At 44.9% G+C, this 26,278-nt stretch overlaps 1 protein-coding gene across 2 annotated transcripts in view; it reads right to left on the reverse strand.

The window, feature by feature from the left end:
* The window catches only part of LOC106575390 (guanine nucleotide-binding protein subunit alpha-11), a 39,815-nt gene that overhangs the window by 11,679 nt on the left and 1,858 nt on the right, over nucleotides 1-26,278 (reverse strand). For both annotated transcript variants that reach the window (XM_014151895.2, XM_014151896.2), the window contains exons 2-3: nucleotides 4,270-4,454; nucleotides 3,947-4,101 (exon numbers count right to left, since the gene is read on the reverse strand). In XM_014151895.2, the coding sequence (XP_014007370.1) occupies nucleotides 3,947-4,101; nucleotides 4,270-4,454 (340 nt within the window). The remainder of the gene's footprint in view (nucleotides 1-3,946; nucleotides 4,102-4,269; nucleotides 4,455-26,278) is intronic.

A 26,278-nucleotide genomic window follows, 5' to 3' on the forward strand; every position in this document is an offset into this window, starting at 1 on the left:
ATGATCCGATAAATGGTTGATTTAGGTGCAATCTTACTGGCAGCAATATCCTTGCCTGTGAAGCCCTTTTTGTGCAAAGAAATGATGACGGCACGTGTTTCCTTGCAGGTAACCATGGTTGACAGAGGAAGAACAATGATTCCAAGCACCACCCTCTTTTTGAAGCTTCCAGTCTGTTATTTGAACTCAATCAGCATGACAGAGTGATCTCCAGCCTTGTCCTCATCAACACTCACACCTGTGTTAACCTCTTGACGGTCGCCTAGGATAGGGGGCGCCACAGCGCATTTAAAAAAAAAATTGTGCCCATTTTAAACGGCCTACTACTCAAACTCAGAAGCTAGGATATGCATATAATTAATACTTGTGGATAGAAAACACCCTAAAGTTTCTAAAACTGTTTGAATGGTGTCTGTGAGTCTAACAGAACTCATGGCAGTCAAAACCCCGAGACAGATCGAAACAGGAAGTGGAATTCTGAATTGCGGACTCAAATTCATCACGTTGCCTATTAATCACACCGTGAGCTATGGTTCATTGAGCACTTCCTATTGCTTCCACTAGATGTCCCCAGTCTTTACAAAGTGATTTGAGTCTCCTACTGTAAAAACTGACAGAATGACACGCTGTGGAACGTGGTCACACGGAGAGGGCCATCACCATTATGACGCCGGCGCCCCTGGCTACCCTCCCCTTTCGAAACGTTTATAAAGACAATGCAATCGTCCCCCTTGAATCTTATTGGAGCTCTGGTTGAAAAAGGCCCTAAAGATTTATGTTATACAACGTTTGAACGAACCTAAATAAGAAAAAAATGCATTTTGTTGAAAGAATAGTCCCGCGGCCACGGAGCTTTTGGTGCAGCCTTCAGAACGCGCTAACAACAACAAGCTAATGGAACATAAAGGATGAAGTTTTTCGAACTAAAATACATTTGTTGTGGACCTGGGATTCCTGGAAGTGCCCAAGGATGAAGATAATCAAAGGTAAGGGATTATTGACAATAGTATACAAGACTAGATTTGATATGCGATTGTTCCAAGATGGCGCTGACCTGTATTGCAAGCCTATTGTTCTGAGTATCGCATCCCCTTTTATCGCAAAGTGTGATTACCCAGTAAAGTTATTTTTAAATCTGGCATTACAGGTGCTTTCAAGAGATATTCATCTATAAATCTTAGAATGACAATATTACATTTTAAAAATGTTTTCGAATAGTAATTTAGTAAATTGTAGCGCTGTTTCATCGGATGCATTTGAGGGAAAATAGTTAGTCAACGTTACGCACCGATGTATTGTGTAACATGATGTCCTAGGTGTGTCATCTGATGAAGATTGTCAAAGGTTAGTGCTGCATTTAGCTGTTTTTTGGTTATTTGTGATGCATGTGGTTGGTCGGAAAATGGCTATGTGGATACTTTTACGATATACTCCTCTAACATAATCTAATGTTTTGCTTTTGCTGTAAAGCCTTTTTGAAATCGGACAACGTGGTTCGATTCAGGAGAGGTGTATCTATAAAACGATATAATTTGGATTTTTAAAAAAAAAAAGTATTAAATTGTGTTATGCTAATGGGGATAGGATTTTTCGCTGGATGTCCGTCCCGAGGCCGCACAGGGGTTAACGAGAGAATCACTGACATGATGTCAGCTGGTCCTTTTGTGGCAGGGCTGAAATGCAGCGGAAATGTTTTTGCGGGGGGGATTCAGTTAATTTGCATGGCAAAGAGGGACTTTGCAATTAATTGCAAATCATCTGATCACTCTTCATAACATTCTGGAGTGTATGCAAATTCCCATCATACAAACTGAGGCAGCAGACTTTGTGAAAATTAATATATGTGTCATTCTCAAAACTTTTGGCCACGACTGTATGTGTACATTTATTTTGCAACGCGAGCACTGTGGTCGACACACACACACACACACACACACACACACACACACACACACACACACACACACACACACACACACACACACACACACACACACACACACACACACACACACACACACACACACACACACACACACACACACACAGGGCAGAAGAGACTGATTAGCTGTAATACAACAGGGTTTTTGACAGGGGGCAGCGTTGGGAGCGATTCTTCAGCCCTGGTCCTGGTGATACCCTGGGGTGTGCAGGCGTTCGTTCCAGCCCAGTCCAACTCAAACACACCCAATTCAGCTTATCAAGGTCCTCACGTCCAATTAGCTGGGTGTCAGCAGAGATGGTGTCCTCTTATAACGTTAACAGGCAATCAACCAGGAATCAAAGATCAACATTACGCTCACACACACAATTCACTATATTCTAAGGTTTGACTTGACTTAAATGTCAGCAATAGATTGTGTAAATGGTAAACATGTGTGTAGTCATTTTATTGATGAATAAGTACTGGAGAATTATTTCCAGAACCTTTAGAAGGTAAAGCAATGGTACATGTTCAGTATTAGCTGAGTGTGAGGGGTAGAGAGAGGAGTGTATGAACTGAACTGTGTGTACAGTGCATTCAGAAAGTATTCAGACACATAGATTTTTTCCACATTGTTACGTTACAGCCTTATTCTCAAATGGATTACATTAAAAAAAATCCTCAATCAATCTACACACAACACACCATAATGACAAAGCGAAAACAGGCTTTTAAAAAACAGAAATACCTTATTTACATAAATATTCAGACCCTTTGCTATGAGACTCAAAATTGAGCTCAGGAAAGTATCGAGGCACATATTTGAGGAAGAGTACCAAAAAATGTCTGCAGCATTGAAGGTCCAAGAACACAGTGGCCTCCATCATTCTTAATTACAAGAAGTTTTGAACCCTCAAGATTCGTCCTTGAGCTGGCTGTCCGGCCAAACTGAATAATCGGGGGAGAAGGGCCTTGGTCAGGGAGGTGACCAAAAACGCAATGGTCACTCTAACAGATCTCCAGAGTTCCTCTGTGGAGATGGGAGAACCTTCCAGAAGGACAACCATCTCTGCAGCACTCCAGCAATCAGGCCTGTATGGTAAAGTGGCCAGACGGAAGCCACGCCTAAGTAAAAAGGCACATGACAGCCCGCATGGAGTTTGCCAAAAGGCACCTAAAGGACTCTCAGGCCATGAGAAACAAGATTCTCTGGTCTAATGAAACCAAGATTGAACTCTTTGGCCTATATGCCAAGCTTCACATCTGGAGGAAACCAGGTACTGCTAATCACCTGGCCAATGCCATACCTACGGTGAAGCATGGTGGTGGCAGCTTCATGCTGTGGGGATGTTTTTATGCGGCAGGGACTAGGAGACTAGTAAGGATCAAGGGAAAGATGAACGGAGCAAAGTACAGAGAGATCCTTGAAGAAAACCTGCTCCAGAGGGCTCAGGACCTCAGACTGGGGGCGAAGGTTCACCTTCCAACAGGACAACAACCCTAAGCACAGAGCCACTTAGGATTGGCTTCGAGACAAATCTCAATGTCCTTGAGTGGCCCAGCCAGAGCCCGGACTTGAACCTGATCGAACATCTCTGGAGAGACCTGAAAATATCTGTGCAGCAATGCTCCCATCCAACCTGAGAGCTTGAGAGGATCTGCAGAAAATAATGGGGAGAAACTCCCCAAATACAGGTATACATTTGCATTTTAAAATAAGGCTGTAACGTAACTAAAAGTGAAAAAAGTGAAGGGGTCCGAATACTTTCCAAATGCACTGTGTGTGTGTGTGTGTGTGTGTGTGTGTGTGTGTGTGTGTGTGTGTGAGTGAGAGACAGTCAGTCTCTCACTCTATTTCTATCCATCAGCTCTCCGGAGTGGGGGCAACCGGTCGAGAGGCACCGCAGTGAACCACACACACACACACTAAAACCCACACGCAAATACCTCAACCCCAACACACACATCCACCCCTCCCCCACGCGAACAACCTCTCACAGACAGAAACACACCAGGACATACTATTTAGTGGAGTCTGATAGCTGGTATTCCCTGCGTCTGTCGTAGGCCTCCTGTATCCCAGGGTCGGCCCACAGGGTCTTGATGGCGCTGATGTAGGGCTGGTCGAAGCCACAGATCTTCTCTATGTCCACCTCCTTCACTAACATGGCATTCGACTGGAGAGGGAGGGGGGAGACAGACAGAGACAGAGAGAGAGAGAGGAGGGAAGAGTGAGTGCATTGGAACTATATTGTGTGAGTGACTGTGGATGCGTTCTGACCAAGCTAATTCTGGTTGTGTGTGTGGAAGGCAGTGGTTTTTATGGTTGCGTTAGTAATTCCTACCCGGTTCTGTTCGTATTTGAAGGGGATCTTGAGGTTCTCTGTGGCTTTGATCATAGACTGCATGGAGGTGAAGATGTTCTGGTACACCAGCCTGATGAAACCCCTCTTGTCCTCCTCTGTGTAGCCCGCCCCGTGGATGATCCTCATCTGCTTGATGAATGTACTCTTCCCACTCTCTCCTGTACCTGGACACACACACAGAACACCCACTGTTAGAACCACTCTCTCCTGTACCTGGACACACACACAGAACACCCACTGTTAGCACCACTCTCTCCTGTACCTGGACACACACACAGAACACCCACTGTTAGAACCACTCTCTCCTGTACCTGGACACACACACAGAACACCCACTGTTAGCACCACTCTCTCCTGTACCTGGACACACACACAGAACACCCACTGTTAGAACCACTCTCTCCTGTACCTGGACACACACACAGAACACCCACTGTTAGAACCACTCTCTCCTGTACCTGGACACACACACAGAACACCCACTGTTAGCACCACTCTCTCCTGTACCTGGACACACACCTACAGTGAGCTCGAGAAGTATTTGTTTTGACTCTGTAGTCCAGCACTTTGGATTTGAAATGATACAATGACTACTAGGTTAAAGTGCAGACTGTCAACTTTGAGGGTATTTTCATCCATATTGTGTTAACGGTTTACAATTATTTTTGTACATAAAGTTTCCCCTCCCCCGCCCCATTTTAGGGGATCAAAAGTATTGGGACAAATTCACCTGTGTATTAAAGTAGTCAACATTTTTTCATTTGGTCCCATAACCCTAGCATGCAATGATTACATGAAGCTTGTGACTCTACAAATGTGTTTGAAGCATTTGCTGTTTGTTTTGGTTGTGTTTCAGATGATTTACCATACATTTTTATTGTGCACAAAATAATGTATTGTGTCATTTTGGAGTAACTTTTTTAGAAAATAATATGTTTCTTACACTTCTACATTAATGTGGATCTACCATGATTGCAGATAGTCCTGCATGAATCGTGAATAATGATGAGTGAGAAAGTTAGAGGCATAAATATCATACCACCAAAAAATGCTAACCTCCCCTGTTATTGTAATGGTGAGAGGTTAGCATGTCTTGGGGGTATGATATAAAATGCTAACCTCCCCTGTTATTGTAATGGCGAGAGGTTAGAATGTCTTGGTGGTATGATATAAAATGCTAACCTCCCCTGTTATTGTAATGGCGAGATGTTAGAATGTCTTGGGGGTATGATATAAAATGCTAACCTCCCCTGTTATTGTAATGGCGAGATGTTAGAATGTCTTGGGGGTATGATATAAAATGCTAACCTCCCCTGTTATTGTAATGGCGAGAGGTTAGAATGTCTTGGTGGTATGATATAAAATGCTAACCTCCCCTGTTATTGTAATGGCGAGAGGTTAGCATGTCTTGGTGGTATGATATAAAATGCTAACCTCCCCTGTTATTGTAATGGTGAGAGGTTAGCATGTCTTGGGGGTATGATATAAAATGCTAACCTCCCCTGTTATTGTAATGGCGAGATGTTAGAATGTCTTGGGGGTATGATATAAAATGCTAACCTCCCCTGTTATTGTAATGGCGAGATGTTAGAATGTCTTGGGGGTATGATATAAAATGCTAACCTCCCCTGTTATTGTAATGGTGAGAGGTTAGCATGTTTTGGTGGTATGATATAAAATGCTAACCTCCCCTGTTATTGTAATGGTGAGAGGTTAGCATGTCTTGGTGGTATGATATAAAATGCTAACCTCCCCTGTTATTGTAATGGCGAGAGGTTAGCATGTCTTGGTGGTATGATATAAAATGCTAACCTCTCCTGTTATTGTAATGGTGAGAGGTTAGCATGTCTTGGGGGTATGATATAAAATGCTAACCTCCCCTGTTAATGTAATGGCGAGAGGTTAGCATGTCTTGGTGGTATGATATAAAATGCTAACCTCCGCTGTTATTGTAATGGTGAGAGGTTAGCATGTCTTGGGGGTATGATATTTATGCCTCTAACTTTCTCACTCATCATTATTCACAATTCATTCAGGACTATCTGCAATCATGGTAGTATCCACATTAATGTATAAGTGTTTAGAAACATTACACTTATTTACAATAAAAGTGACTTAAAAATGACACATTTTTTACCATTCATTTCTATTGGGTACAAAATAATCCGAAACACAACCAAAACAAACAGCAAATGCATCCGACACCCTATGCTGTGCAACAGGTGCGCTAATTTAGAGGGAAAGGTGTGTAAATGCTATTCATAAAATTGCATCAAACCTTCAATACATCACTGGAGAGCATACTATACAGAGCCAGACAGAGAGCGAGCCAGCCGGCCAGAGAGACAGAGAGCGAGCCAGCCGGCCAGAGAGACAGAGAGCGAGCCAGCCGGCCAGAGAGACAGAGCGAGCGAGCCAGCCGGCCAGAGAGACAGAGCGAGCGAGCCAGAGAGACAGAGCGAGCGAGCCAGAGAGACAGCGAGCGAGAGACAGACAGAGAGCGAGAGACAGACAGAGAGCGAGAGTGTGAGACAGAGAGCGAGAGGGCGAGACAGAGAGCGAGACAGAGAGCGAGAGGGCGAGACAGAGAGCGAGAGGGCGAGACAGAGAGCGAGCGGGCGAGACCGAGCGAGCGAGAGGGCGAGACCGAGCGAGCGAGAGGGCGAGACCGAGCGAGCGAGAGGGCGAGACAGAGCGAGCGAGAGGGCAAGACAGAGCGAGCGAGAGGGCAAGACAGAGCGAGCGAGAGGGCAAGACAGAAGCGAGCGAGAGGGCAAGACAGAGCGAGCGAGAGGGCAAGACAGAGAGCGAGCGAGAGGGCAAGACAGAGCGAGCGAGAGGGCGAGACAGAGCGAGCGAGAGGGCGAGACAGAGCGAGCGAGAGGGCGAGACAGAGCGAGCGAGAGGGCGAGACAGAGCGAGCGGGCGAGACAGAGAGCGAGCAAGAGGGCGAGACAGAGAGCGAGCAAGAGGGCGAGACAGAGCGAGTGAAAGCGAGGGAGGGAGAGAAGCGAGGGAGGGAGTTGTGTTGTGAGTGCCAGAGTGAAGAGGAATCCAGTGAGATCCGTTTCAACAGTGTTGTTCTTTAACACAAACAGCTACGACAACAGCAGACAGCTTCCACCAGAAGGAACCAGATGATTGTCAGATCTCCACAGCCATGTCCTCCTCCTCAGACCGACACCCCCACCAGAACCACCCAGAGCTCCATTCAACCCAGCCTGCACTGCAGTATCCATCCTCACAGTGGCTCGTTTCATCCTCATGGTCAACTACAAACCATAGGACGGTTTGGGGTTACTATGAAATCCTACTACAGTACGACCAACTAGCTAGACTCCCCTCACAGTTTCCACAAAGTAGTACTTGCTCACTCCCACCTCATGAATTTAAAATCATTGGCTTGGTGGAGGCATGGGCTACAGGGAGTTTCCACTGCCTTCACATTCCTTCTTTCACCAGTCCTTTCCAATCCATGACGAGGAATGAATGAGTGCACTTCCGTGAGAAGAGTAATAATCGTAAACAGAGGAATGGGTTCAAATGAGGCTCCATCCAACCAATGACATACACTGAACAAAAAAAGAAAATGCAACGTATAAAGTGTGGGTCCCATGTTTCATGAGCTGAAATAATAGATCCCAGAAATGTTCCATATGCACAAAAACTCTCGATCAAATTTTGTACACAAATTTGTTTCCATCCCTGTTTGGAAGCATTTTTCCTTTGCCAAAATAATCCATCCACCTGACAGGTGTGGCAATTCAAGGAGCTGATTAAACAGCATGATCATTACACAGGTGCACCTTGTGCTGGTGACAATAAAAAGGCCAATATTTAACGTGCAGTTTTGTCACAACACAATGCCACAGGTGTCTCAGGTTGATGGAGCGTGCAATTGGCATGCTGACTGCAGGAATGTCCACCAGAGCTGTTGTCAGAGAACTGAATGTTGATTTCTCTACCAACATCGTTTTAGAGAATGCATTTTAAATCGATGGCAATTTGAACGCACAAAAATACAGTGACGAGATCCTGAGGACCACTGTGAGTCCCATTTTCTTTTTAAAGGTATCTGTGACCAACAGATGCACATCTGTATTCCAAGTCGTGAAATCCATAGATTAGGGCCTCATTTATTTTAATTGACTGATTTCCTCAAACAGTAACTCAGTAAAAAAAAAAAAAGGAAAAAAATAAATAAATAATAATAAAATAAATACAAAAAAAAAAATTTAATACATTTTTTTTGTTTTTTTTTTTAAATCGATGAAATTGTTGCATGTTGCGTTTCTATTTTTGTTCCGTATATAATCCAGGGGAGGCAGGGGATTGGTTTAAACAAAACTGTCACATGACCTGACTGCCAGAAGTAGGCCCTTGTCGTTCCAGCAGAAACTCAGGACCCTGCCATACCCTCATCTCCTTTAGCTAATACAAGCCTCTCCAGGGCCCAGCCAGACACCATGCATTACAAAACAGTACTGGGAACAGGTCTAATTCATTACGCTAAACTGTTAATGCTCTCAGATATGTCAAAGGTTCTTTGTCCCAATACTACAGCCATCTGTGTGTCTGTGTGTGTGTGAGAGAGTGAGAGAGTGAGAGAGAGAGGGGGTTATGGAAGACAATAACAGCCATATCATTGAGTGAGATTAAACAACTTGAGCCGCTTGTCTTTTAAAGGAGTGGTGTTCCCCTCCAGGTCTACAGGTCCACAATACCGCTGCTTCTCTGTTCTCCCTGGTAATTAACTGATGTATGTCACCAACTGTCCTCACCTGGGTCGTGTCTAGTATGCACGAGATGGAAAGAAACGGCGAGGTACTATCTGAACTTGTCCAAATCAGAAATTCATTTTCTGATGCAGTGGTTTTATGAAAATTCACGACACACACATTTGGCAAAGTAACCATTTTAGCTAGATTTACTTCAGTTAGCTGGCTAAACCCTCACTAGCCAAGGGGGCTGCTGGTAACCCATATTTCTCAGCCTCTCTGCACCATATGGACAGAAATACACATAGACCCTGAGGCAGGCTAACACCAGGCTAGTGCCTTGTCAATCCCTAAACACAGATCTGCTATATCTGCAAACTGAAAGAGATGGAGAAAGAAACACCAACACCTACATTGAAGGTTTTTGAAGAGCAGCCATATTTCGGTTGCCATGGCAACCCCTCTTCTCTCCACCTGCAGTTGTTCCTCTTTCTTTCCTAGCGGATAGTAAATATAACTGTGCCTCAGGCTCTCGCTCGCTCCATCTCTCTCTGCTGCTATGTAGAAGGGCCCTGCTCCTCTCTTCAGTCTGATACAATACTGAGGAGGATGAAGTTGTTCCTAGACAACTGTTGTGCTGCTGCCATGTTGTGTTGTCATCTGTTGCTGCCATGCTATGGTGTTGTCTTTTGTCTCTCTTCATGTAGTGTTGTGGTGTCTTGTCGTGATGTGTGTTTTGTATTATGTTTTTAATCCAGCCCCCGCCCCCATAGGAGGCCTTTTGGTAGGCCATTATTATGAATAAGAATTTGATCTTAACTGACTTGCCTAGTTAAATAATGGTTAAATAAAAAATATATACATTACCAGTCAACAGTTTGGACACGCCTACTCATTTAAGGGTTCTCTTGATTTTTTTACTATTTTCAACATTGTAGAATAATAGTGAAGACATCAAAACTATGAAACAACACATACGGAATCACGAAGTAACCAAAAAAAAGTGTTAAACCAAAATATAATTTAGGTTCTTCAAAGTAGCCACCCTTTGCCTTGACAGCTTTGCACACTCTTGGTATTCTCTCAACCAGCTTCATGAGGAATGCTTTACCAACAGTCTTGAAGGAGTTCCCACATAAACTGAGCACTTGTTGGCTGCTTTTCCTTCACTTTGCAGTCCAACTCATCCCAAACTATCTCAATTGGGTTGATGTCGGGTGATTGTGGAGGCCAGGTCATCTGATGCAGCACTCCGTCACTCTCCTTTTTGGTCAAATAGCCCTTACACAGCCTGGAGGTGTGTTTTGGGTCATTGTCCTGTTTAAAAACAAATGATCGTCCTACTAAGCACAAACTAAATGGGATGGCGGATCGCTGCAGAATGCTCTGGTAGCCATGCTGGTTAAGTGTGGTTGAACTCTAAATAAGTCACTGATAGTGTCAACAGCAGAGCACCCCCACACCATCGCACCACCTCCTCCATGCTTCACGGTGGGAACCACACATGCGGAGATCATCCGTTCACCTACTCTGCGTCTCACAAAGACAGTTTGGACTCATCAGACTAAAGGACAGATTTCCACCGGTCTAATGTCCATTGCTCGTGTTTCTTGGCCCAAGAAAGTCTCTTCTTATTATTGGTGTCCTTTAGTAGTGGTTTCTTTGCAGCAATTCAACCATGAAGGCCTGATTCATGCAGTCTCCTCTGAACAGTTGATATTGAGATGTGTCTGTTACTTGAACTCTGTGAAGCATTTATTTGGGCTGCAATCTGAGGTGCAGTTAACTCTAATGAACGTATCCTCTGCTGCAGAGGTAACTCTGGGTCTTCCTTTCCTGTGGCGGTCCTCATGAGAGACAGTTTCATCATAGCGCTTGATGGTTTTTGTGACTGCACTTGAAGAAACTTAAAGTTCTTGAAATGTTCCCGATTGACTGATCGGGAACATGTCTTAAAGTAATGATGGACTGTTGTTTCTCTTTGCTTATTTAAGCAGTTCTTGCCATAACATGGACTTGGTCTTTTACCAAATAGAGCTATCTTCTGTATACCACCCCTACCTTGTCACAACACAACTGATTGGCTCAAACACATTAAGAAGGAAAGAAATTCCACAAACCTTTAACAAGGCACACCTGTTAATTGCATTCCAGGTGACTACCTCATGAAGCAGGTTGAGAGAATGCGAAGCGTGTGCAAAGCTGTCAAGGCAAAGGGTGGCTACTTTGAACAATCTCAAATATAAAATATATTTTGATTTGTTTAACACTTTTTTGGTTACTACATGATTCCATGTGTTATTTCAGAGTTTTGATGTCTTCACTATTATTCTACAATGTAGAAAATAGTAAAAATAAAGAAAATCCTGGAATGAGTAGTGTGTCCAAAACTTTGACTGGTATTGTATAATATATAAGACGCTGCTGATGTAAGGTCAGTTTTGTATTTCCCCTTCACAGTATTGGGATGCAGCCCAAAGAGAGAAGAGTCTGCAATAGTATTGGGACATTGTCCAAGGAGAGAAGAGGATGTGTTACAGTACTGGAACACGGCCCGTGTCCTCAGTGAAAGATCAGTCTGAGGTCTGATTTATTTCTCGTGACCCTGTCATAAGATCTCTCCCTCCATCTCGCGTCTGTTCTGTCGCTTCCTCTCCTCTAGAGCACACTACCAGCCTCTGTCTCCTTCCACTCCCCCAGCTCACTCCCGCCTCCCCTCCTCTTCACCCAGCCTCGCACTTACTCCAGCTCTCCTCTCATGCCCCTAATCTTTGTCTTCCTCCCACTCCCGGAGGCTGGAAACCATCTCCCCCCATTATCATCCACCTCCCCCCCTCTTCCCTTCGCCTCTCCGTCCCTCACTCTCTCATTCTCCTCCCTGTCAAGCATTTGGGATATTCAGAACTAGAATCTGTCCATTCTTTTTTGGTGGCGACCTAGAAAAACGGAGGTCACCTTTTAATAGACCACACTACTGGGTTTGATAACGCTTTCCTTCCCAGTCGGCAAAGAGAGAGAGAGCGAACCAGAGCAACCCTTACATATACACACACACACCTTTTACTAGCTGACACTACTTGGGTCTTTCCAGGCAGCAGCGCTTAGAAAAACGCCCACAAGGCTACAGCGCAGGGTGAAACACACAGCCCACACACACATGTCTGGTAAAGAGAGGGGTGTATGTGGTATCAGATATGATGGTGGCAAGAGAGCAGAGTAATAGGGGAACCTTGCGCAAATACCTCAGCAAACAGAAACACACACAGCACTGATTTTTTTGCAGACACTAAACACTACATTGGAAAAAAAATTGGTAAATGCACACAAACATTGAATGTGTTTAACATACAATTATTCAGGGAAACAGAAAGATAGAATGCGGTCAGCAAAAAAATCTAGACGTTGTGTTGAACTTGAGTAGTGTGCGCACACACACACACACACACACACACACACACACACACACACACACACCAAAAGTTTGGACACACCTACTCATTCAAGGGTTTTTCTTTATTTTAACCATTTTCTACATTGTAGAATAATTGTGAAGAAATCAAAACTATGATAACACATATGGAATTATGTAATAACCAAAAAAATTGTTAAAATCAAAGTATATATTATATTTGAGATTCTTCAAAGTAGCCACCATTTGCCATGATGACAGCTTTGCACACTCTTGGCATTCTCTCAACCAATTTCACAAGGTAGTCACCTGGAATACATTTCAACAGGTGCCTTGTTAAATGTTAATTTGTGGAATTTCTTTCCTTATTAATGCGTTTGAGACAATTAGTTGTGTTGTGACAAGGTAGGGTTTCTTCAAGTGCAGTCGCCAAAAAACCCATCAAGCGCTATGATGAAACTGGCTCTCATGAGGACCGCCACGGGAAAGGAAGACCCAGAGTTACCTCTGCTGATGAGGATAAGTTCATTAGAGTTAACTGCACCTTAGATTGCAGACCAAATAAATGCTTCACGGAGTTCAAGTAACAGACACATCTCAATATCAACTGTTCAGAGGAGACTGCGTGAATCAGGCCTTCATGGTTGAATTGCTGCAAAGAAACCACTACTAAAGGACACCGATAAGAAGTGGAACCTTGCTTGGGCCTAGAAACACGAGCAATGGACATTAGACCGGTGGAAATCTGCCCTTTGGTCTGATCAGTCCAAATTGGAGATTTTTGGTTCCAACCGCTGTGTCTTTGTGAGACGCAGAGTAGGTGAACGGATGATCTCCGCAAGTGTGGTTCCCACAATGAAGCATGGAGGAGGAGGTGTGATGGTGTGGGGGTGCTTTGCTGGTGACACTGTGATTTATTTAGAATTCAAGGCACACTTAACCATCATGGCTACCACAGCATTCTGCAGCGATACACCATCCCTTCTGGTTTGCGCTTAGTGGGACGATCATTTGTTTTTCAACAGGACAATGACCCAACACACCTCTAGGCTGTGTAAGAACTATTTGACCAAGAAGGAGAGTGATGGAGTGCTGCATCAGATGACCTGGCCTCCACAACCACCCGACCTCAACCCAATTGAGATGGTTTGGGAGGAGTTGGACCACAGAGTGAGGGAAAAGCAGCCAACAAATGCTCACCATATGAGGGAACTCCTTCACGCCTGTTGGAAAAGCATTACAGGTGAAGCTGGTTGAGAGAATGCCAAGTGTGTGCAAAGCTGTCATCAAGGCAAAGGGTGGGTACTTTCAAGAATCTAAAATATATTTTGATTTGTTTAAAACTTGGTTACTACATGATTCCATATGTGTTATTTCATAGTTTTGATGTCTTCATTATTATTCTACAATGTAGAAAATAGTAAAAACAAAGAAAAACCCTTGAATGAGTAGGTGTGTCCAAACCTTTGACTGGTACTGTACATAGTAAAGATTTCCGATTTAGAAACAAATAAAAAAACACTGAACCCCAACAAACCAGACCAAAGTTAGGACATGCAGACACAACCTGTAATAACTCAGAATAGATTTCCTCTGCTGACAGTTCAGTGCAATTTAACTTCTTTTCTAATAAGTTCAATATTTTTTTATTCTGTTTCTATGTCTGGATTCCGTTTTTATAGGGCCCTACCTAGTGATTTATCTCTGTGTGTGTGTGTGTGTGTGTGTGTGTGTGTGTGTGTGTATATACACTGCTCAAAAAAATAAAGGGAACACTTAAACAACACAATGTAACTCCAAGTCAATCACACTTCTGTGAAATCAAACTGTCCACTTAGGAAGCAACACTGATTGACAATAAATTTCACATGCTGTTGTGCAAATGGAATAGACAACAGGTGGAAAATATAGGCAATTAGCAAGACACCCCCAATAAAGGAGTGGTTCTGCAGGTGGGGACCACAGACCACTTCTCAGTTCCTATGCTTCCTGGCTGATGTTTTGGTCACTTTTGAATGCTGGCGGTGCTTTCACTCTAGTGGGAGCATGAGACGGAGTCTACAACCCACACAAGTGGCTCAGGTAGTGCAGCTCATCCAGGATGGCACATCAATGCGAGCTGTGGCAAGAAGGTTTGCTGTGTCTGTCAGCGTACTGTCCAGAGCATGGAGGCGCTACCAGGAGACAGGCCAGTACATCAGGAGACGTGGAGGAGGCCATAGGAGGGCAACAACCCAGCAGCAGGACCGCTACCTCCGCCTTTGTGCAAGGAGGAGCAGGAGGAGCACTGCCAGAGCCCTGCAAAATGACCTCCAGCAGGCCACAAATGTGCATGTGTCTGCTCAAACGGTCAGAAACAGACTCCATGAGGGTGGTATGAGGACCCAACGTCCACAGGTGGGGGTTGTGCTTACTGCCCAACACCGTGCAGGATGTTTGGCATTTGTCAGAGAACACCAAGATTGGCAAATTCGCCACTGGCGCCCTGTGCTCTTCACAGATGGAAGCAGGTTCATACTGAGCACATGTGACAGACGTGACAGAGTCTGGAGACGCCGTGGAGAACGTTCGGCTGCCTGCAACATCCTCCAGCATGACCGGTTTGGCGGTGGGTCAGTCATGGTGTGGGGTGGCATTTCTTTGTTGTGCCGCACAGCCCTCCATGTGCTCACCAGAGGTAGCCTGACTGCCATTAGGTACCGAGATGAGATCCTCAGACCCCTTGTGAGACCATATGCTGGTGCGGTTGGCCCTGGGTTCCTCCTAATGCAAGACAATGCTAGACCTCATGTGGCTGGAGTGTGTCAGCAGTTCCTGCAAGAGGAAGGCATTGATGCTATGGACTGGCCCGCCCGTTCCCCAGACCTGAATCCAATTGAGCACATTTGGGACATCATGTCTCGCTCCATCCACCAACGCCACAGACTGTCCAGGAGTTGGCGGATGCTTTAGTCCAGGTCTGGGAGGAGATCCCTCAGGAGACCATCCGCCACCTCATCAGGAGCATGCCCAGGCGTTGTAGGGAGGTCATACAGGCACGTGGAGGCCACACACACACTACTGAGCCTCATTTTGACTTGTTTTAAGGACATTACATCAAAGTTGGATCCGCCTGTAGTGTGGTTTTCCACTTTAATTTTGAGTGTGACTCCAAATCCAGACCTCCATGGGTTGATAAACTGGATTTCCATTGATTATTTTTGTTGTCAGCACATTCAACTATGTAAAGAAAAAAGTATTTAATAAGATTATTAATTCAGATCTAGGATGTGTTATTTTATTTGAGCAGTGTATATATAAGTGTGTTTGCAAATCCAGAGGTAGACATTTGCATTGTGGTACAGCAGACTGCTGATAACAGGTTAGGTGAGGTTAACCAGTGGTGAACTGTGGTTGATTATCTGTGTAGTTCATTTCTGGACTTCCTCACTGTGGGATGGGAACGTGATCATAGACCGTGTCGATGCTGCCCAAGCTTCGTCTACAATGCCTCACACATAACAAAAAACACAACTACTACGAATTTTTTGATTTGTTTTCCCCCATGATGTTTTTGTTGTACCCTGAACCTGTTGTGGGTGTGTGTGTACTACTTTAGAAAGGAGAAGAAATAAACAACTATTCAGCTAATCATAGTTAACACAGACACATTTGGAGCGAAGAGACAGGAGCATGCCTGCTGGGCAACCCAAAGTATTCGTATCTCTCTGGCAGCATTTAGGAGACACACACACACACACACACACACACACACACACAAGTAGCAGCCAAGGCAGCCCTAAGGCATACAACACACACCAGCTGTCTACCAACTGAGGTTATAGAGATCCTGTAGTCAGCACCCCAGGCCAGTCAATGTTACCTACGCTGTGACGCTCCACTTCCCTTAGTTGGCCTACCTAAAAACACACACACACACACACACACCCTTATCCCCAAGCTTAGGGTAAGAAGGGGGAACAAACGTATGTACCAGTGTATCAGTTCCATTCTGACATCAACAGGGGGAAGGGAGGGATATAAAGAGAGAAAAAAGGAGTGATGAGAGGGGGGTTACAGAGAAATAGGGATACAGAGAGGGGGAAATCGACGTCGGGGTCTGACCACTGGGGTATAAGAACTGGAGACTGCGTCCAAGTTGTCCACCCTGTTGTTTTCAAGGTAATCTACTCACGTTACGCCAATTCATGGACCGTCTATATCCGAGTTGCACCCGGTTTATACAGACCAGCATCACATGTTCACTACGGTTTATACAGACCAGCATCACATGTTCACTACGGTTTATACAGACCAGCATCACATGTTCACTACGGTTTATACAGACCAGCATCACATGTTCACTACGGTTTATACAGACCAGCATCACATGTTCACTACGGTTTATACAGACCAGCATCACATGTTCACTACGGTTTATACAGACCAGCATCACATGTTCACTACGGTTTATACAGACCAGCATCACATGTTCACTACGGTTTATACAGACCAGCATCACATGTTCACTACGGTTTATACAGACCAGCATCACATGTTCACTACGGTTTATACAGACCAGCATCACATGTTCACTACGGTTTATACAGACCAGCATCACATGTTCACTACGGTTTATACAGACCAGCATCACATGTTCACTACGGTTTATACAGACCAGCATCACCTGTTCACTACGGTTTATACAGACCAGCATCACATGTTCACTACGGTTTATACAGACCAGCATCACATGTTCACTACGGTTTATACAGACCAGCATCACATGTTCACTACCACTCACTACGGTTTATACAGACCAGCATCACATGTTCACTACGGTTTATACAGACCAGCATCACATGTTCACTACGGTTTATACAGACCAGCATGACATGTTCACTACCATTCACTACGGTTTATACAGACCAGCATCACATGTTCACTACGGTTTATACAGACCAGCATCACATGTTCACTACCACTCACTACGGTTTATACAGACCAGCATCACATGTTCACTACGGTTTATACAGACCAGCATCACATGTTCACTACCACTCACTACGGTTTATACAGACCAGCATCACATGTTCACTACCACTCACTACGGTTTATACAGACCAGCATCACATGTTCACTACCACTCAGTGCGCACAGGGAGCAGCGGGGGCAGCCACAACAACACCTTATCCAAAAATATGGCAGACATTGGATGAATAGAAAAATTGTAATATCTTTGGTTGTGAGTGACAAATTAAGTTATGTTTATTTATTTTTTAATTTTCGGCCTCTGCTACAATTATTTGACTAAATTATTTGACATTTGGCACAAATGTCATGACTAAAGGGTCTTATTAGCAGGCCTGGAATTTCTTAGGGGCAAGGCCACCTGCCAGGGCACCAAGGCCACCTGCCAGGGCACCAAGGCCACCTGCCAGGGAACCAAGGCCACCTGCCAGGGCACCAAGGCCACCTGCCAGGGCACCAAGGCCACCTGCCAGGGCACCAAGGCCACCTGCCAGGGCACCAAGGCCACCTGCCAGGGCACCAAGGCCACCTGCCAGGGCACCAAGGCCACCTGCCAGGGCACCAAGGCCATCTGCTAGGTCCAAAATAGTCCATTTAAATCGATTTGAAAACTGAAACACATGTTTTTCGTAACAGAATTTATGTAAATGTTTGGAAATAATTTGCCTACATGTCGAAGTGCAGGTGATAGCCTATGCGTATTGGCAAGAGCATATCATGTCCAGACCGATACTGACATGAGGGAGGCGCCTGAAAATGTAGCCAAACTTTAAATTAGACTTTTAATTACATATATATATAGGCTAAACACCAGTCATGTTTGATAAATATAAAGTAGGATCATTATTACTACTATCTAAAGGCTTGATTCTGTCCACATACTTGAGGGACTGTTCGTTCCGATAGGAAAGAAAGGCCAGTGCCTGTTATGCACTTGAACATCACCCACCTTGCAATCTGAATGGAGGCAGTCAACATTTTGAAACTACTTAACCATAAATGTAAATTGGTTAAAACCTGGAAGTTTATCATTTTATGAGGCATGTCTTACCATGTTCTGACCATAGGAATGTTAAGGGGATCATTTTATAAACACTTCCTCATATGCCATTGAAACCAGTGTCTCATGTTCTCAACTTTCTTTTGTTGTCCAGCAGCCAAAGACACAATCCTAGTCATTAACAACCCATGCATCTTTAGGTCTTCCCTCTTTCTAACGCCTCGATCACACCGACAGTATCATTGCATTTTGGTACACCAGAAGTCCATTCATTTCCAATGGAACGCTGCGTTTGTCATGCAGCGTTGCGTTGCAGTGCGTTCTCCTTGGTTCATAGGTTGGATTTATCGAACGTAGGCATCAAACTGTATGCGTTGATGGCCTGACAGAAATGGTAGCAGAAGGTGAATGTTGAACTTTTGTTGCACACATCAAGATGATGCGTACCATTTTGCACAATGACGATGTAGGTGTAATGGAGGTATACATTTCTGAAGGGTATTTTCATCTCTGTCATATGAAACCACTCGCGTGTGTGGCGCACTTTTGCTGCTAATTGCATTTTGGAACATTCATGCTTATAGCCTACTGCCGTGCGCGCATTGCCGTGCCTTATAAATGTGAAGAAATAGCCTAATACTTTATCAACATTTTCAGCTTAACTTTCTGATCTGTTGCATCAGCCTAATTGCTTTAAAAAAAAAAAATTTATGTATTAATTTGGGTTCCGTCGCATCTCACAACTGTCCCAGAGTGTTTGGGATATTTATTTCCTGCACAATAGAATGTCTCAACTTTTGGACTATGGGACATAGTAGATTGACACAAGCTAGTGCTTTTGCTGTTCATTAGGCATACTCATCTTGTTGATGCGCCTCGGAATAATTTAAACTAAAATTGGTTTGTTTTTTCATTCCGTTTCTATGTCTGGATTCCGTTTTTATAGGGCCCTACCGAGTGATTTACGTATGTGTGTGTGTATATATATATATATATATATAAGTGTGTTTGCAAATCCAGAGGTAGACATTTGCATTGTGGTAAAGCAGACTGCTGATAACAGGTTATATGCACATCGGAATTCGGATAAGAATGGCCCGCGGTTGCAATCCCTGATGAGTCCGTCTTCACTTGTAGCCTACTTCGGAGCTGCGATGCCAGTGAGAAGGACCCAGTCACGTGACAGGCATTGGTTAATAAGAATTTAATTATCTGAGAAAGACATGTGAGCGAGAGGTGCTTCGGAGCATGGTGATTGGCAGCTGGGAGAAGAGAAGAATAATTATTGTATTCAGCGCAAGGGCACAATGACCACTTGGGCTGCAAGGCATGGATTATTTTAGGGGGCATTACGGCCATGGCCGTCGATGCCGCCGGTAAATTCGAGAGCTGCTTATTAGGAATTTTCTAATCTGACTTCTCTATGTGGCAATTATCTTTCTGGGCTGGGTGTCAGTTAAACTGTAGTACCAAAGCAAAAGTGTAGGAGCAGTCGAAACCGTGCTTCTAGAATGGAACCTTGGCCTCTTGGGACTGACAAGGGGGTGGTAAATGTGACAATTTTCCTCTCTACCCTCACAAGGCGCAAAACTGCAACAACAACAAAAAAACACTTGCATTTGCAACAATTTGACTTGGCACTACGCCAATTTTTTTATTGGTCGCTAGGGTGCAAGTGAAAAAAACTGTAGCTGGTCACGTTAGTCTTTGGTTCACAATTAGCTTTTCAAAACAGCAATGGGTAACTAAATCAGGTATTCAAAAATGTTGGTCCGAAGTCTTGGTTGAATCTTTGCGATGCGCAATTCAGTCATCATGCACTGTTTGAATTAACTTTGTTGTAATTTTGACCCCCTTTTTCTCCCCAATTTTTGTGATTACGATTTTGTCTCATTGCTGAAACTCCCCAACGGGGTCGAGAGAGAGGCGAAGGTCGAGTCATGCTTCTTCCGAAACATGACCCACCAAACTGCGCTTCTTAACACCTGTTCGCTTAACCCTGAAGCCAGCAGCAATGTGTCGGAGGAAACACCGTTCAACTGACAACCGAAGTCAGCCTGCAGGCGCCTGGCCGGCCACAAGGAGTCGCTAGAGCACGATGAGCCAAGCAAAGCACCACGCCCAAACCCTCCCCTAACCCGGATGATGCTGGGCAATTGTGCACCGTCCTATGGGACTCCCAGTCACGGCCGGTTGTGACAGCCTGGGATCGAACTCCAGGCTGCAGTGCCTTCGCAACACTGCGCTGCAGTGCCTTCGCAACACTGCGCTGCAGTGCCTTCGTAACACTGCGCTGCAGTGCCTTCGCAATACTGCGCTGCAGTGCCTTAGACCGCTGTGCCACTTGGGAGGCTGAATGAACATTTCTAAAGGCATTCCCCAAAAAACCTTCCCAATTAAATGACTGCAAAGTAGGCCTACCTGGCAGAATGATATCATGATGATTTGTACCAATCGCAGGACATTTGTTTAGCAAACTGCCATGACATGTAGCCAGCCTACAGTGACATTGTAGCCTACAGTAAAAACACAACTAGCCAAACAATGGTCTCTTGCTAGTTTACACAAATTAAAGGGCAACTACATGCTCCAATGTTGTTTTTGTTCTCCTGATGTGGTTTAAGCATTGTTGTGGACTTAAATACAGAAATGGAATGTTCTTTTCTATAAAAAGGTGATTAAGAGAAAACCTGAAAAAACTAAATAGGATAACTCAGAAGCCTGGAAAAATAAAACCGCGGGAAGTGAATTTACCAAAAGATAAACTGATTTTATAGAACCCTACAAAGTGACTTCAAAAATCTTTAACACCTTTTTGAGATAAAATAAAATCTTTGTTTTCCTACAAACAATCAATATAAATGACATTGTCAAGTTAAAATGTCATTTCTTTGTGTATGGAGGGTAGGTCATTATAGACTATAGGCTACTTGCTCAGATAACATTTAAATGACGCGTGTATCATCCGCTGTCCCTGGTCAGTATTCTTTTCATTCGGGCCAGTAGCTTCCAGTTGGCACTGGCCTGGTGTGCCAGTGGCAAATGTACCTGAATGTCAAGCTCTGCAAGGGCATGCGAATATAAAAGTCATTATTAGGTTCTGTATGGAATGCAGGCACATTACGAGACACAGGTCAGGTCATTATCGCTGAGCAGTGGTGAAAAACCGGGACGACCAAATCACGTGCTGGTGCCATCAACTGAAAAAGTTGAGAGCACCAGTGCCACCAAAATAAAAGTTAGTCTAGAACTCTGCCTCATAACCCCCCTTTAAATCTCCAGAGAGAAAGGCTTGACCCCGTTTGGGCTGTGGTGTGCGTGGTGTTCCATGAGGATTGGCGGCTGTGGGACACACACTCGAATTAAAATGCTCTTCATTAACAAGGTGAGCACCTGGGAAAGTATTTATAGGCTGACTTCTGAGTGTGTGTGTTTGTCGGACTGTGAACCAGCCAGCCAGTCAGTCAGTCACACTGGGTCAGAATCATAGAAAAAGTTTGGTGAACCTGAACACCGTTTTGATGGCCTAGGAGGTAGAAAAAATGGAATATAGAATTATGCAAGTTTTTTTGTAATAGTATTTATGTAATGAAAGTCAGATCATTATTACTAAACCTGACCCTTGGCATGGAGGGATTTAAAAACACACACACACACACACACACACACACACACACACACACACACACACGGCTGTCAAATCTAGCTCAAGAAGCATGACAACATTCCCTTATATGACCAAAATAATGAGCGAACACCTGAGTCTTCTCTCCTCCAGGCTATTTCTGCTCTGACCGTCACCAGGGTTAAGAACTAAACCCCTCAGCCTGGCTAGTGAGTGACCACCCAAATCAAACTTCATCTGAGCTAGTTTCTTCCCCATTGGGAGAGTCTGAGCCCTGCTAGCCCGACATGGAAACCCCTCCCATTTGGAGCGAAGCAGCAGGGCAAGAAAGTGACTGAGTAGGCAGCAGTTCATTTAGCCAACACCCAGGTCACAGATACACAGCTCCAAGTCATGCTGCAGCAGCCCCCCAGCCCAGCCAATACAGCCCCAATTCAGGCAACAGCTGCCCCCAGCCCAGCCAAGACAGCCAGTCCCAAGACAAGCTGCAGCAGCCCCCAGAAGAGCTGCAGCAGCCCCCATCCCAGCCAGCCAGTCCCAAGTCAAGCAACAGCAGTCCCCAGTCAAGCTGCAGCAGCCCCCATCCCAGCCAGCCAGTCCCAAGTCAAGCTGCAGCAGCCCCCAGCCAGCCCCCAGTCAAGCTGCAGCAGCCCCCAGCCAGCCCCCAGTCAAGCTGCAGCAGCCCCATCCCAGCCAGCCAGTCCCAAGTCAAGCAACAGCAGCCCCCAGCCAGCCCCCAGTCAAGCTGCAGCAGCCCCCATCCCAGCCAGTCAACACAGACCCAAGTCAAGCTACAGCAGCCCCCAATCCAGTCAGCCTCAAGTCAAGCTACAGCCGCCCCCAATCCAGTCAGCCTCAAGTCAAGCTACAGCCGCCCCCAATCCAGTCAGCTCCAAGTCAAGCTACAGCCGCCCCCAATCCAGTCAGCCCCAAGTCAAGCTACAGCAGCCCCCAATCCAGTCAGCCCCAAGTCAAGCTACAGCAGCCCCCAATCCAGTCAGCCTCAAGTCAAGCTACAGCAGCCCCCAATCCTGTCAGCCCCAAGTAAAGCTACAGCAGCCCCCATCCCAGCCAGCCAGCACAGCCCCAAGCCCGGCAATAGCAGCCCAAGCCAGCCAGTCCCTAGTCAAGCTACAGCAGCCACCAGCCGAGCCAGCCTAGAGCCCTCTCTGTGTTTTGACCAAGTAGAGGAAAACGCCACCAGAGCTGTGGAGCATGGCTGGTCCCATGGCCTGATATGGCCCTCAGCAGCACATGTTACAGGGGAGATGGGGGGAGGGGGGGCGGTAGAGAGTGAGTGAGGTCTCCATGGCCTGTCCCATCTTCAGGCATCAAAACTCAACTTTGGTCATACAAGCACTTCAACCAACCGAGCCATAGGAAACCATAGTATTTGCATGTACAATCAACTCCTGATAAATGCAACATCCTGGGACTGTGGTAATTGTAACATCATGTATTGAACAGGAGAGTGTAGAACCATGGAGCATTTAAAAACAAGGTCATTGACCTGGAAAACCACGCATAGCCCTGGTGAGGCGTGTGACTAATAGGAGTCAGTGACACATCAGTCTAAGCTTTAGCCATGTTTAACAAAGCCTATTATAGACCTGGACTAATCCTTCTTTACACCTCCTTATCCCTGCTCAGACACACAAATACACAGCCTTAACTCACTTAGAATAGTCTGTGTACAGCATGACTGGTCACACAGAGGCACAGGCACACACTGCCTCTCAAAGAAGACCCACTGACTGACTAAAATCTGATACAGGAAGTAGACTTCTCCACTGATCAGGGGTAGCTGATCCTGCAGAACTAGTACTGGCTTTAGTTCCAGCCCTGGTCCTAGACTCACACAGCACAAGAGTAGGAATAGTCAGTAGGTATAAACAGAGATATATTGATGATGAAGTGAGCAGTCCCAACCCACACATCCATCATCTCTGTGCTCCACTCTGAAGCAGTAGAATTGAGAAATGGAAGTGGGGAACAGTAATCTAACTGAGCCTACTGGATACAGATAGTGTGTGTGTGTGTGTGTTTGTGTGCGCACACACACACAAAAATATAAAATGCAACATGCAAGAATTTCAAAGATTTTACTGAGTTACTGTTCAAAGGAAATCAATCAATGGAAATAAATGAATGATGCCCTAATCTACGGAATTCACATGACTGTGAATACAGATATGCATCTGTTGGTCACAGATACCTTAAAAATAAAAAATAAAGTAGGGGAGGGGTCAGAAAACCAATCAGTATCTGGTTTCAGCACCATTTGCCTCATGCAGAGTGACATCTCCTTCACATAGAGTTGATCAGGCTGTTGGTTGTGGCCTCTACAATGGCTGTGTGAAGTTGTTGGATATTGGTGGGAACTGGAACACGCTGTTGTACACGGCGATCCAGAGCATCCCAAACATGCTCAACGGGTGACATGTCTGGTGAGTATGCAGGCCATGGAAGAACTGGGACAGTTTCAGTTTCCATGAATTGTGCATAGATCCTTGAAACATTGGGCCGTGCATTATCATGCTGAAACATGAGGTGATAGCGGTGGATGAATGGCATGACAATGGGCCTCAGGATCTCATCATGGTATCTCTGTGCAATCAAATTGCCATCTCTTAAATGCAATTGTGTTCGTTGTCCATAGCTTATGCCTGCCTATACCATAACCCCACTGCTACCATGGAGCACTCTGATCACAACGTCTGACATCTGCCCGGTACAGTTGAAAACGGGAATCATCCATGAAGAGCACACTTCTCCAGCGTATCAGTGGCCATTTAAAGGTGAGCATTTGCCCACTGAAGTCAGTTACGATGCCGAACAGCAGTTAGGTCACGACCCTGGTGAGGACGACGAGAACCCAGATGAGCTTCCCTGAGATGGTTTCTGACAGCTTGTGCAGAAATTCTTTGGTTGTGCAAACCCAGTTTCATCAGCTGTCCAGGTGGCTGAAGAAGCCGGATGTGGAGGTCCTCGGCTGGCAGTTGTAAGGCCGGTTGGATGTAAGGCCAAATTCTCCAAAACGACATTGCTTATGGTATAGAAATGAACATTAAATTCTCTGGCAATAGCTCTGGTGGACATTCCTTTAGTCAGCATGCCAACTGCACACTCCCTCAAAACTTGAGACATCTGTGGCCTTTTATTGCCCCCAGCACAAGGTGCACCTGTGTAATGATCATGCTGTTTAATTAGCTTCTTGATATACCACACCTGTCAGGTGGATGGATTATCTTGGCAAAAGGAGAAATAGTCACTAACAGAGATGTAAACAAATTTGTGCACAGAATGAGAGAAATAAGCTTTTCGTGCGTATGAAACATTTCGGGAATATTTTATTTCAGCTCATGAAACCAACACTATACATGTGTTAATATTTTTTGTTTCGTGTGAAATATATAATTTTTTTCTCCATGACCTAGGCCTAATATGCTCCCCACAGGTTCAAGTCAAGAATACAATACAGTAGGATAGAATGTGATAAAATAGAGAAAAAAAATACTAAATAGCCTACAATAGAATAGTGTCTCTCTCTGTGTGGTTTGGTTTGGCCTACTTCTCAGAACTGAGCCAGGGTCCACAGGGAAACGACTGGAGAGAGGGGCAATCACACGTGTCAGACAACCTGGGATATGTTTTCTAAGTGTGAAACGGGAACAAACGTTTCTGAAACAGAGCTGCCCGAAATGAACTTGTCCAATAGAAAGACAAATCCATTTTTTTATGTCTAAAAGACTGGCAGACACTGGCAATCTAAGGCCAGTTATTTTTCTCCTGTGGCTAAGGTTAGGATTTAGGAACGCCAAACTGATCCTAGAGACCTGTGTCTAAGGACAACTTCTACTGCCAGGAGATTTAAAAGAGTTTCTCCTGATTTTGCCTCCATGCTCTCCATCGTGGGGGTCTGTAAAAGCACAGACACACATATACAGACACACACAAGTATCTACATGCTTCTGACGGATGTTGAGAAGCTGCACCCAATGTTTCATACATACATTTAATTCAGAGAGCACACCAGAACTCTTTCCCATATAGAGCCTAGGTCAAGCTATAGGAATTGTATCTGCCAGGTTGTGCAATGTGTGATCCCCTAGTCATCCTTTCAGCTCACCTGTATTCTTTATTTAGTAGTGCAACTGTTACAATCTATCACCTTCCAATGGATCATTCATTGGGGCTGGGGTTAACATAAAAATAGACGGGAGAGA

The sequence above is a fragment of the Salmo salar genome, chromosome ssa17 (genome assembly GCF_905237065.1).
Source record: "Salmo salar chromosome ssa17, Ssal_v3.1, whole genome shotgun sequence".
Classification (NCBI taxonomy): domain Eukaryota; kingdom Metazoa; phylum Chordata; class Actinopteri; order Salmoniformes; family Salmonidae; genus Salmo; species Salmo salar.